This window comes from Archocentrus centrarchus, chromosome 10 (genome assembly GCF_007364275.1).
Source record: "Archocentrus centrarchus isolate MPI-CPG fArcCen1 chromosome 10, fArcCen1, whole genome shotgun sequence".
NCBI classification, from domain to species: Eukaryota; Metazoa; Chordata; class Actinopteri; order Cichliformes; family Cichlidae; genus Archocentrus; species Archocentrus centrarchus.
In genome coordinates, this window is record NC_044355.1 from 21,361,628 (window position 1) to 21,375,479 (window position 13,852).

At 45.4% G+C, this 13,852-nt stretch overlaps 1 protein-coding gene across 1 annotated transcript; it reads right to left on the reverse strand.

Moving 5' to 3' along the window:
- Positions 1–1,695: 1,695 nt before the first annotated feature.
- On the reverse strand, positions 1,696–9,958 carry LOC115787095 (serine/arginine repetitive matrix protein 2). The gene has a single exon (XM_030739668.1). It carries the CDS (start codon positions 9,956–9,958, stop codon positions 1,964–1,966), a length of 7,995 nt encoding a protein of 2,664 aa, XP_030595528.1. The 3' UTR covers positions 1,696–1,963.
- Positions 9,959–13,852: the final 3,894 nt, after the last annotated feature.

A 13,852-nucleotide genomic window follows, 5' to 3' on the forward strand; every position in this document is an offset into this window, starting at 1 on the left:
TTCCTAAGGTGTGTTTCTAATAGTTATCCAGGTTGTGACAATGCAGGCTCACGGCAGTAAACTTAGACTTATTTCAGTGACTGTTTCAGAAGAGGCAGTTGTAAGAATAAAGGCTGGCTAGCAGTTTATTTCCTGCAAACAAGTTTGATTCTTGCTGCACATTTCTTACTAATCGACTTAGTAGACACCTTCTTCCTTAGTCACACATGTTTATTGCCCTTCTTAGTCACATCTATGACAGGAATTAAGCCAGTCTTACTTAAGTCAGTCACTCTCTAGATGTGAATGTACACACTTTTAGGATAAATGGGTATTTTGCTCAGTCATTTGAGCATATCAACAAGCATAGTTGAACACACTGAAGCCCCTCACACCTACAGCTACTTATTTATTTTACTTCTACCCACATTAAAGGACATGGAGGCTTTTGTCCCTCCCTGGGCTAAAACCATTGTTTTTTTTTGTTTCTTTGTTTTTCACAGGTAATAAAGACAAGTTTTTAATGATGGAATCTATTTTCTTAACAGCTTATTCAATTCGGGGTTGTTGGGTGGTTGGAGGATACCTGTCATAGGGCCAGAGCCAGGGTACGACCTGGACAGGTCACCAGTCTACTGCGAGGCTAACACAGATAGAGAGACAGCCGTTCACTGTCACAGCCATACCTACAACCAATTTAGAATCACCAGTAAATCTAACATGCATGTCTTTGGGCTGTGGGAGGATGCTGGAGCACCTGAAGAGAACCACACAGGCAAAGGGAGAACACGCCTTTCTGTGTGGATCCAGGACCTTCTTGCTGTGAGACCATGCCACCCAACAGATCATTAAATCAAAGTCTGGTTGTCTCAGCTGGTCTTCTTACCAAAGATTAGCAGACTTTTACATACCTTCAGGATCGTGCCTGTGAAGCTGTAGTGGTCTGTGGCGCCCCCAAGTGGTCACAGTGTGATTCTACGAATTGAGAGCTGCTCACACTGGCTGCATTTTTTTTAATGTTTTCTGTTTTACACTAATCATAGTGAATTACTTATTTATTTAAACAAATTACACATTATATGATCTTTCTACTCCAAGTGCACCCCCCCCCCCCCCCCCCCATTAATCACTCACTATCATTGATTAAGGTTTTTAAAGTTTTTGCATCTTTTGGATCTTTTTACTTGGAACTCGTCTATTTAACAGACTGCCAGAATTTGTTTTATTAAAGGCTGAATTGCATTTTGTATGCTGATGCATTGTTGCAAAGATGATGAGTGGGGGCAGTCTATGTTATTTAAACTGTTTTTTTTTTAAATAACACAACCTAAATGTTTTTTCTTGCAGGATCTCTCACTATTGTGTGTAGCATTTATTTAAAAAAAAGGGGGGGGGGAATTTTACATATATTTCCCTCCCTTTATTAATGTTTCATCTGAAAATAATTTTAAAAAAGAAAAGAAAAAAGAACAATTTGTATGAGACATTTTATTGGTAATGATGTATTGTTTTACAGACATCATCTGCACCAATTTATTCAAAATAAGAGAAACACAATCATAAAATAAATATAAGGTTCTTTTAAAACAGTATTTTCAAGTTTGTTTGGTTTTTTGTTTTTGTTTGTTTTTGGCGATATTTGTTGAGAAAATACACACTTCAGTTAATCAATACACCCATGGCTTTATAGTGTCTGTGCATTACTAATGACCTTAGAGTATGATCCTATATAAATTCCTATATAAACATTTTTAGTTAACACTTTCAAGAACACCTCAAACCCAAGGCCTTCTTACTTCTGTTTTGAGTACCCAAGAGTCATCTATCTGGCTTAGCACAGAGCAGCAAATAAAAAAAAACAACCAAAGAGTTGGTGTCTTCAGTTGCAATGTGAAAACATTACAGGCTAACATTGGACACCTCATTTATACAGTGTGTATTTTAAACCTAACAGGCTCCAGGAAGGCGGCCTCTACCCTCTATTTCAGGACCTTTTCCCCCCTGTTGGGGGTAAGTTGGGGGGATGTTTGTGGTAATAGTCTGGTGGAGTGGGATTGGGGCTTGTATCCATCCCTGTAGGGACATAATACATGTTCTCCAGGTAGCTGTGGTCCATTGGTGGATGGTTCTGAGGCTCGGGCTTAGAACCCTGACCAGAGGGATTTCTGTAGCCGACCCTAGAGCCGCTTGGGTGCATTGTTGCTGCTGCAGATGCTTCAGGGTATCGAGGTGGCTGGGGCTGGGCCTGGGGGTGGGGGTGGGCTGGGGGAGCAGGAGCTGCATAGGGCATGTATTGTGGAGCAGGGGCGTACATGCTGGGGTTAGGGAGGGGTGGGTAAGGGGCTGCAGAAGGAGGATACAGGCCTGAATGTGACATTGCTTGCTGTGGGATGAGCACTTCCACATACTGGCCGGTCTCTGGATCAAACAGCATTTTTCTCAGAGGCTGAACAGCCACCTCAATATAAAAGTACTTCCCTGTTTCAGGATCCAGGAGCACTCTGCGAGGTGTCTGCCCATAGCTACTTTCTGAGTACAAACTGGAGCTGTCACCCCCATATTCAGAGCCATAGGAAGGCCCTGCCATGCTTTGGGTACCACATAGGAACTGAGGATCCATAGGAGGAAGGCCAGGGGAGTGGCTGTGGCTAGGATCACTGTAAGGAGCCCCGGTTATGCCTGGTGGCTGCTGGTGGGGGGATCTGTGGACAGGAGGCCTCCGAGGGTCGATATGCTGGGGTGGCGGTAATGGGCGGTCCCCAGGGCAGGCCTGCATGAGTGAGGGGTGGGGAGGGCAGGGAGCAGGCTGGTGGAGAGGTTGGTACATGGTCGGCTGCTGGCTTGGACCAAAAGGACTTGATTTGGGAGAGCCCGGCTGGTAGCTCATTGGCTGAGCATCAAGTCTGCACTGATGGGGACGAAGAGGAGGCTGTGTCACTGCAAAAGGTAGAGCCTGGCCCGGAGAGTGCGTAGGGGCAGGTGGGGTGAGGTTACGGGGGCTCCGATGATGGTGAGGAGGAGGGAGACCAGCGTAAGTGGGGCAGCCAGCTGTGCAAGGGCAGGCAGGAGGACGGGAGGAGGGTTGAAAGCGATTTGACCTCAAGGGTGTCAAATCCGGGAGCGTCAGTGGACTGAAGCTCTCTCGTTCATCATAGCTTGGAGGGTCATCAGAGGCATAAAAACGCAGGTCATCTGTCCTTTGGGTGTGCTCACTGGACAGTGATCTGTGGCATTGCTGGCGTGTATATCTTGGCACTTGTGTTGTGGGAAAGGCAGCGGGTTGTTTTGTTTTGTTTGAAGTTAGTGGCACAGCTTGTTCATGAGTGTTTGCTGCCCTGGGATACTGCAGCTGGCTATCGGGATCCATAACAGCCGGCTGGCTTGGCAGGCTGACTCCAGTCGAGGCAGGTCCAGTAATTTGGCTTGCTATCGGGTCAGAAACCGAACCTGGAGCCGAGGTGAGACCTGAGCTAGTGGCTGATGGTGGAACTGTAGCTGAGGTTAAAGCTGTCTGTGCACACCTGGAGCTCTGAGGAGAGGCAGCTGGTTGTTGTGTCTGTTCTCTGTCATTAGTAACCTCTGTGTCTGGAGGTTCCGCTGACTGGTTTGAGAGGCTGGAGCTGGTGGTTGAAGCTGTTTTGCTGGGTAGAGGTTTGAGGCTGGATACGGCAGACACAGCTAGTTTTCTTGAAAAGTTAGATGTTGAAGTGGAGTCAGTGGAAATCTTCCTGTAGATTGTCGGCGAGCTGACCACAATTGTTTGAGTTCTCTCCTCACTTTGCTGTTTTACAGTCGATGCTGCTGCTGATCTCTGTGCTTCATTTGATGTTCCACCTAAATCTGCAGGTTTGAATTTGCAGCTTGGCTTTGGAGGCACGGCTGGCTTTTGAGAATTTTTAGCTATAGATTTTACTTCAATGCTTTGAGGCCTGCTGTTTCCAGTGGAGTTTGCGGGGATGTCTTTTTTCTGTGGTTCTTTAGACAGTGATTTCACCTGAATTGGCTGTGGTTTGAATCTCCTTATTGCAGGTGACCTTGGGGGGAAAGTAGGATCTAGTCTTTTCACAGCTTCAAAATCTCCCACATCTTTCTGTTTGGTAGGAGGTGAAGCTTGTTCCCGTGTATTCATTACCGGAGAAAAACTCCTAATTTTTGCAGTGTCTTTTTCTGTAGGCTTAATGCTACCTCCCTCATCTTCTCTGGTCTTTGTGGTTGCATCTGTGTTCTCAGACACTGCTGAGGGACCAGAAGTGGTAGATGAGGAGGAGAATGTCCTCTCTCTGTGAGACTCAGTCCAACTTCTGTCAAAAGGAGTGATGTTCTGAAGGGGAATCTCCAGAGAGTTCACATGCTTCCGGGGTACTCCTTTAACTCCAGATACATTCTGGCTGTCACCCACAACCGCTCCAATGTCAGCTTGGTAGCCTTTCTCCTTTAATAGCATGGAAACTGAGTGGCCACCACTACCAGGGGCACTGCCAGCAGTAGTGGGCTTAGGTGAAAGTGAAGCAGCTGGAGCTTGGATTGGGGTTGGGATCTCCAGCTCCTGGGCTGGAGATGCAGATGTCCTGGCCTTGCTCGGTCCTTCCCTTATTAACACTACGGCAGTGGACACCTCTCTTTCCTTACTGTGCATTTTAGGGAGGTTTCCAAGTGTGTGATGTTTTCTGTCTGTTCTTATCACCACAGGTTTATCCTCACTGTCTGGAACTTCACGGATTTCTGCCAGCATCTCTTGTGTTTCTGCTGTAATGTTTACATCACACTCAGACAGTTTGGATATTTCTGTGTCTGCTGTTGTGTTATTCGGTGCATTCAAAGACTGTGATTCCCCGCTTACCACGTCGACAGGCTTTGAAGAAACCTGGGGTTTGTCACTGGGGTTTTCTGGGTCTTTTTTGATGCATGAAGTTTTAGTTTTGTCTTCTTTTAAGCAAACAGCTTTGTATTCTATTTGCATTGGTTGTGGACCAGACAGAGACTTTCCTTTGCTGTGAGGTGGTGGAGATAATGTTAACATTTTTGAATCTTTTACCTCCTCCTTCTGTTCCTCCATCCTCTCCACCCTGAACTCCTCTTCTCTTTCCTCCCTCCTCTCGTCCCTCCTTATCTCTTGTCTTAAATCCATCTCCTCTGCTGCTATGATGTCTTCTTTAGGTTTTTCATCAGATGTTCCCATGCTTTCTTCAGTGCTAGCGGCTTTGAAGGACAGATTATAAGTATTTTTCACGAGCCGCCTCACATCTCTAACTTTGTGAAGTGGGGCCTTAACTTTGCTATTCTCATTTCCGTCTTCTTCTGTTTTTTCATCAATGTTTTCTCTAAAAAACACATCTGGTGAAATAGCCTCTGGTTTGTTTTCTGCTTCAGGTGTGAGACATACGTTTAAGGAGGCTTTCTTTTTCCCCACAGCTTTCAGTGTGATCTCTTGTGTGTTAGACATGAAGGCGCCGCTGTCATCCTGTTGAAATTGTTTAGGTTCCTCCCCGCTTTCACATTCCCGCTCTCTGTCTGTCGTCCTGACCTGTATATCGTGGGCTGCGCTGACAGAAGGAGCTTCTGCGGCATTTGCTGAGTCACCACCCTTCCCTTTGTATGTTTTGCTGTCGTCTGCTTGTTGTTCTCCAGTTCTGCACTGCTTGCTATCAAATGGCACCTTCAGATCTGATCTCATTTCAGATCTTGACAGCGCTGCATTCCTGCTTTGAGAATCAGCCTCTTCACTGTCAGTCAGTGAAAAGGTAACACTTCTGCAGCTGCTGGATGAACTCGGCCTGTTACTGGATCTCACTCCAAAACTTTTGGGTGGTTTAGCTTCATCCTTAGTGCTTGGTTCCCCTCTCACAGGAAGGCTCTCAGATGAAAGACTATAATCTGACTGAAAACTGGAGCTTAGATCATGTGTGTCTGGTTTTGGGGATTCTTTAAGTGGTGCTGCATCACTCTCAGCTGGAGTGCTTTTCTCAGATGCCGGGCTCACACATTCATCAGGTTGTTTATCAGCAATTTGCATCTTCTTGGACAACACATTCTTGATCAGGCAAGTAGCCATCTGGGTTTTAGTGCATGTTTCATCCATAGAAGCAGATTTCTGGAGTTGGGATTTTCTTGCATTTGTTAGTTGGGGCTCAGGGCTGTGCTCAGAGGGGTAGCATTCTTGCATTGCTGCTGGTGTGCTGTGTTGCCTCACAAAGGTCCCTCTTGACTGAGCCTCCTGGGAGCTGCTTTCCACAATTCCTGCTAGCCCAGGACTGCTGTTTTCACTGCTTTCATCCTGCTTCCCTTCAGCATTATTCCTCTTTTTCAGCTGGATCTGCCTCTTTGGGACTCCTCTTCTCAACTTCCTGGAGTCCTCCCTTTCCACAGCCACATCTACACATTCAAAGCTGCCCAGTTCATAGCGCCTAGATGCATCTAGGCCATCTGAGAAGTAAGCAGATGGTTGCTGGGAAGAGAGATCATCATGGTCCAACTTTGGCGCGGAACCTCTGAAGTCAGCATAGGCCTGCCAGGCAGCACTGATCCCAGCTGGGCTCTCTTGGGTAGATGGCTGAGAGATGTTTGTGGATGAACGGTGGCTCGAGTTGTACATGTCGAGGTAATCTATCTCAGGGCTTGACAGGCTGCGGAAAGCCACATCTGTAAACCACTTCACCTCATTGTCTGCCTCGTCCAGTTCACTTCCCATGCTGGAGCTGGAACTCCGACCGGGCCTGTTTGAGGCCACACGTCCAGGAGCACTGTTCTTGGTTTGGGGTGCAGGGGGTCGAGGTCGTCTACTGGCAGCACAACCCCTGGTGTCTTGTTGAGAAGCAAGTCTATGCAGGCTCTGTTGTTGCTGTAGCTGTCTTGTGGCAGACGAGCTGTCTGAATAGGAATGCACTGTTGGCAGCCCTTGACGGGTCTCTCTGCTTGTGGGAGCTGCACCGCGACTCGCAGGTCCTTTTCTATTCCTGGCACTGAATGACAGCTCAACCTGTTCCCCTCTGTAACTGGTGTCCCCCTGCCACCCCGCCTCCCTTTCAGGAACCTGCTCCTCCCTCTTCCTGTTTCTTTCCATCTCCCTATCCTTTTGCCTCTCTCTGGCCACCTTTCTCTCTTGCTCCAGTGGCATTCCCCTCTCCGTTTCCAGTTGCCTTCCTAGGCTGGCCCATTGGGCCTGGCTATTATTGTCGGGGCTTTCCCTATTTGTCACCGATTTCTTTAAATTGCCTCTAGGTGTGGATGCGCCAACCTGAGTGGGACTGCGGCTTCTGTTCTGCCACTGTCTGTAAGGTTTCTCGGGGGCTATGATGTGGACAGGTGTAAACCTGGTGAGTGGCGGAGAGGGAGTCCGCCTTCTGTTTACATGGTGGGACATGTCCTCCGTTAACCTCTCTCTGTTTTCACGTCTAACTTTGGTTAACAGCTGTCTTTTCGAGTTCTCAGATGTACAAGCGGATTTTAAAGAGCTACTGCTGTCAGACGTTGGGGAATAAGTAGTAAACCGAGGCTGAGGGTTATCCAATCTCTGCACTGGTGAATTTGATGTAGCTCCCTGAACAGGTGAGATGTTTGGACTCCTGTCCTTAAAGACTAGAAGATTAGGGGACGGACACTTGATTTCAGAAGGGGGATTATTATGAGTGTCTTGTCTCTGAAAAAATAGGGGATGAATGTCCTGTTTTTCCTCAGGGAAGGAAGCTAGACCCGACTTATCCTGTATATTTACTTCCTCTGGTGTTTCTTCTCTCTCTTCTCGTTGCTGTTTTAGTGAGCAATCCACCTTTTTGTCTGGTAAAATAGATAAAGTAGATAAAGGCGAATGAACTGGTGAACTGCCTTTGATTGCAGCAACAAAAGGTGGAGATTTGTCCCTTGTGATTGTTTTAAATGAGGGTGACACCCTGTCTTTTGTCAGGTATGTGGGAGACTGTGTTTCTGTGATATCAACTGAAGAAGAATCTCTATCACCCCCAGGAGTATTTCTCGCAAGGGAAAGCTGATACCTCGGTGCAGGGGCAACAGGTGATGGATCTCTACTTTTGTGCTGAGGTGAAGGACTTTGAGACCTACTGGATGAGAGGCTTTGAAATCTTGGTTCAGGTGAAGCAGTTTGATAAGTTGGCTGAGGTGAAGGCGTTTGGTACCTGGGATGATGTTGGAGAGTTATTTCAGGTTCTGAAGCAGAGTTTCTGAAGCAGCCAGTGGACTCTGCTATATCGTCTCTGCTTGTGGTGAGGCTCCTTTCTTCAGAGGAGATGTGTGTATTAGCTGTCTCTGGGATGGGGGGACAAGAAAGTTCAGGAAATGGGGGACTGTACCTGTCCTCGGGCTGAACAATAGAATAAGAAATTCCTGTGATATGAGGGGAGGAAGTGAGGCTTCTTGATGAGGAAGGGTCAAAGAGAGGCTCCAGGAGAGGAGAGGCTGATATTATTTCCACTTCAGAAGATTGCTCTCTTCTACCCACCTCAGGAGAGGATGCTGTAATCCTGATTTCAGGTGAGGGGGAAGTATATCTGTGCTCAATGGGAGAGCAGCTGTCCCTCAATCCAGGTGAAGGAGATAAACTACAACTCACAGCAGGTGAACACACCTGTCTTAATTTTGCTGAGTGTTCAGGAGAGGAAGTTCTGGACCCAGGTTTGGTCAGGCAGGCAGCGCTGAGCAGGCCAGGTGAGGGAGCTGTGTTTGTCAAATCAGGTGAGACAGCACCCCGTATAAGCTCAGGTGATGATGTTTTTGAAATGACAGGTGAGGGAGGGGTGTATCGTGGCGCAGGAGCGGAAACAGAACTACCTGGTTCAACTGATAACCTTTGGCTTTCAGGAGTAGCTGTGGTGTCTCTTTCCGCAGTAGAAGGATCTGATGTGTGGGGAGAATCTTTAATTTCAGGCGTAGAGCCTCTGCTAAAGAGATCAGGTAGAGAGATCCTCCCTCTTAGCTCAGGCAAAGGAGATGAAGCTTGAGTGTCAGAGCAAGAGGACCTATGACTAAGCTCAGGGGAGACTGATTTTTCTCTTGAATGAGATAATGTGGGTGAAGGCAAAGGAGATGAATGAGTGGTTCTTGATTCAAAAGCTGATTCTGTAAAATCCTGAGAAAAGTCTTTGAATGGGAGCTCAGCTGATGGACTGCTGTTTTGATTTAAGTTGGTGGCTCTTGGCTCAGGTGTGTCTTGTGCTACTCTGAACTCAGGCAAAAACTGAGGGTTCACTGATTCACAGCAGGATGGGCTGATCGAGTTTCTGGGACTTGGAGTTAGAGACTGATGTGAGGGGCTGTCGTTCCTGTCTTTGAATGAAGAAGTTGTTCTTATTGGTTCAGCTTCTGAATGTGTTTGTTTTGGATCAGGTGAGGATGATGAAGGTCTTCTTTCAGCTGAGGAGGAGGAGGAGGACAAAGATGATAGTCTTCCCTGTGTACTGAAGCTATAGGAGCTGTTATGTTCAGGAGAGGGGGTCCTCTCACCAGTGCTGAGGTTTTGAGAAGAAGGGCTGGCTGTATTAAGCTGAGCTACTGGTGATTTGCTTTTTGGTTCTGAATTTGGGCTGCTGTCTTCAGAAACTTCTGGACATCTAGAGCTCAGCCTCTTGGCCTCCAACAGCCTCTGCAGTGGGGGACTGTAAAACTTTTCTCCTGAATCTTCAAAACCTTCCTCACCTTCACTGGAACCCTGTGCAGTGTGGTAAGAGCCTGAAGAATCGTTCAGATCGTCTACCAGAGGTGAACCAGCAGCCGTCCCATCCACCTCCCTCTGGGAAGGGACAAATGGCCCTACAGCGGGGCTGCTCGACAGAGACGCCGACTCACAGTCGTCTCCAAAAATGTCACACAGGCAGGTGGTCTCAGAGATGGCACTGCGCTGAGAGGGGATGTTGATAATGTCGAATATTTCAACGTGGTTGGGGGTGCCGTCACGATGGCAAAGGGAAAAGGTACGGGGGGCACTTCGCAGGAAGGAGTAGCTGTCCCCCTGGAGAGTCCAGCTGTCCATTGCTAGTCCACAAGCTCCAAATTCTCACTGTGGCCAGTCCAGTCTGCTCCTCTTGTCTGCTCTGGGCTCCGTTCCTGGACTAGAAATAAGATATGGTCATCTGCACAGTGTGTAGCTCATTCATTTGTACCACCAGTAACATCTGATAAATATCAATGAGAGGAAAAAGTATAGATATTGCAAATGTAGAGCTGAGGATTGCACTGTTTCTGTTTTATTATATTCTCCATAGTGAAAATATCTTTCAGTGTCCTAATGTTCTAATAATAACTACATCTACAATACCTCTGTTATTTAACTTGAAATTAAACTGAATATATAAACATTCATTTTGACTCCAAGTCTTTTTGTGCTACAGACTCACTGAATGAGCTTAAAGTCTCACAAGATTTTATAAGACAAAATGCAAAATACAATTATTTTAAACTACTAAAAGAGATCATCCTAGACATGTGAAGTAACAATATTAAGATTAGCTCTCCCCAACATGTATCTCTAAACTTTAGAGAAAGCTCTCTCCTTGTACAAATAGAGAAAGACTGTACTGTACCTTTAACCACTGATGAAGACTTCCCAGGGACATTGAATTCCTCTGTGTTGCAGTTTCTGCCCCTCATCTGACAAACTGCCTCTTCAATCCATAAAACACTCCAAGTTGACAAAACCTCACTTCATAAACTGAATCCAGGACAGAGCAGATCCGTCCAGCTCTGTCTGCCCGTGCCCCACTGACAGCACAGTGTCAGCGACACTGCCATGCATCAGACTTGAATAGAAAAAGCAAAGAGGGGCATCTAACCTAGACATATTACATCTTTTGGACTCTATTTCTGCCCCTCCCTTCTGAGCTGGCAACAGGGAAAGTGCTTACTGTATCTAATGTGGATCTCTTTTCTTCTGCAAACTGGGGTTTGGTTGGACATAGACCTTCCTGTGTGAGCTGGGATGGGGTGCGGCACAGGGGTGGGTGGGTTTATAGTTAGCAGCAGGTGCTGATCCAGCCAGGACGGATAAGTGTGCCTGGAATCTGACACTTACAGCCAGCTCAGTCACAGGGCTCCTCTATATATAGACCCATGCTATCGGGGCCAGATAGCCATAGCCATTTTGCTGTGTGCCAGGGTGCGATGGAGAAGAAAGAAACGGAAAATGTGGAGTTTGAAGTACAGCACACACACTGTCCAGATGTTACATGCATGCAAGACTAACTACAGCCTTGCTTAATTCTGTGTAGCTGAGGAAAAGGTCGAAGTTTAGCACGGATCACCCAATTTTAATAATAATTCACAGGCAGACCTCCCTTCCATTGCATCTTTTTTCCTTTAATATTTATAAATATTAAGTTCCAGGGTCATTGTAGCCAGTGAAGCTCTTCAGTTTTAAATAAGCATTCACGACTGCCCATCATTCAAATGCATGTAAACCTACCAAAACAAAAAGGGAAAAGGGGTCATGCCATTTTACTGTTCTTATTACTGTTGCTACAACTGCATTGCCCAATGGCTCTTAGGTTGTCTAAACATGTTTGGTGGTAGTGAGTGCGGATAAGCCCTCTGTCCCATACCTAATACCCCATGAGATTATCATTCATTCTCAGTCATTAAGTCATCCGGAGCAAGTGGAAAATGTTTGAGTGCACAGGGCTGTGATTATATTTGTACACTGGAATGTTAATGAGACATTTTGTGTATGGTATCACAATATTAATTAAGCTTATTCTTTTGTATTAAGCTTCACACATCGCCAAATTAAATGTTAAGGTTGACAATGGAATTGAGAGTCACTGACCTCTGTGGAGCTGCTGAATAAGGCTCCGTTCACAGAACATAAATACAGATATATATCTTTTTTTCCACCACTCATTTCAAAGATATCATGTGATTTGATGTATAATGGGTAGCAGCTGTAATGGCATGTTAAAAAAACAAAAAAAACAAAAAAAAAACCTTGGATGAAAGCACAATTTGATCATGTTCTTTTTTAAATACACACAGATATCACTTGGGGAATTTGTAAAATATGGCTGTTCAAACCCATAAAGTATAAACCGTTGGATAGAAATACATGCATACTCGCATCAATGCGTAAGTGTGTACTGGGTGTGAGATAAAGGGTAAAGGAGTGCTGATAAATTTGAACCTCTGCGGTTATGGCAGTGCAGCAGACTGGAGGAGGACTCAGAGGGAAAGAATGATGAGCACCTCAGCAATGGGGAGCTTTGGTCTACATCACTGATAGATTAGTCACACCACACTGCTCAAGTCCAAAGACCTTACCCACCCTTGCTCTCATAAGTTGTGCGTGAACAATAAGCTACAGCTGTGCTCACAAGTTTACATACCCTTATCAGGGGTGTGAATGTCATGGTAATTTGGGGCTTTTAATTTCTTTTAACTGTTTCCAGGGTGAAATGATTGGAGCGCATACATCTTTAATGAATTTTTAAAAAAAAACAAGAATTCGGTGCTCAAGTTTGAACTTATTTTGGATTTTCTCTAATCCACACAGGGTCAAAAGTATACAAACAGGCTCAAATATATCCGAACAGGCCCACTAGTATTTGGTTTAATGTTCTTTAGCAAGTTGCATCTCTACTAAATGCCTTTGGTAGCCATCAACAAACTTCTGGTAGGGTTTAGATCGGGGTTTTGGGAAGCTTAATGTTAGCCTGCTTTAACCTGTTTTAATGAGTATTCCATTGTTATTGTCCTGCTGGAGAACCCAGTTGTGTCCAGGTTTCAGTCATCTAGCTGTTGATTTGAAGTTGAAGAAGAGAAGGTTCTCCTCCTTCATTATTCCATCCACTTTGTGCAATGCACCAGTACCACTGGCAGTAAAACAGCCCCAGAGCATGATGCTACCACCACCATGCTTAACACTTGGTACAGTGATTTTAGGTTTAAAAGCCTGACTTTTACTCCTCCAAACCTCTTATTATTGTGGCCAAACAGCTGAATCTTTGTCTTGTCTGACCATGAAACTTTTCTCTAGAAGGCATTTAGATTGTTCATTTGGGCAGGTGCACATTTCAGTCTAGTTTGAAGGAGTCAGTTTTGGAGCAGAAGCTTCTTTCTTGGTCAGCACCCTGTCAGCCCATGGTGATATAAAACTTGCCTCACTGTGGACAGTGACTCTGGCATTTCAGCAGTTTCCAGTTTGTAGCAGGCTTGAGCCTTGGTGATTCCTGGGTTGTTCCTGAACATCCTAACCAATTTCCTTTCATCTCAGGAGAGTTTGGGCCTTCTTCTAGACGTTGATAAAATGGTGACACATCTGAATGACTTGTACTTATTTACAGTTGTTTGAACTGATTGTCTTGGAATCTGCAGCTGTTTAGAAATGGCTCTGAGATTCACTGAGTTCCTTGAACTTTCCCATTGCTCTGAGTATTGGTCAATCCAATGGCGCCAAACAAATTCTTTTTATGCTGGCAAAGAGAAACTGCCAGCTGTAGTCAATCATCATCACTAACAAGAAGTTAGGCCTTGTCAAGCTAAAAGACATTGTAGAACTGTTAGCACCACCTATTAAAAGATTTAAGTGAGTGTGTGTATATATATATATATATATATATATATATGAATATGAGCCTGCATGTATACTTCTGACCCTGTGTGGATTACAGAAAATCCAAAATAAATTCAAACTTGTGCACACTTTTTTTTAAAACTCATTAAAGATGTAAAGCTGTACAATCATTCATGATGAGTGCATGTAAACTTTTGACCTCAACTGTACATGCAGAAAAAAACTATAGTTAAAAACCTTCCAAAGGTCTTGGCAGGGAGGCCGATGTTCAGTGTCCACATGCAGAGCAAATGCCAGCCGCTGTCTGCTCACAGCACTCCCTTATGTGTGAAGATAAACATGAGTTACTTTTTTTAAAATTCAGCA

Excerpts from the sequence above, each read along its gene's own strand:
- LOC115787095 (XM_030739668.1), bottom strand. The coding sequence starts at position 9,958 with ATGGACAGCTGGACTCTCCAGGGGGACAGCTACTCCTTCCTGCGAAGT.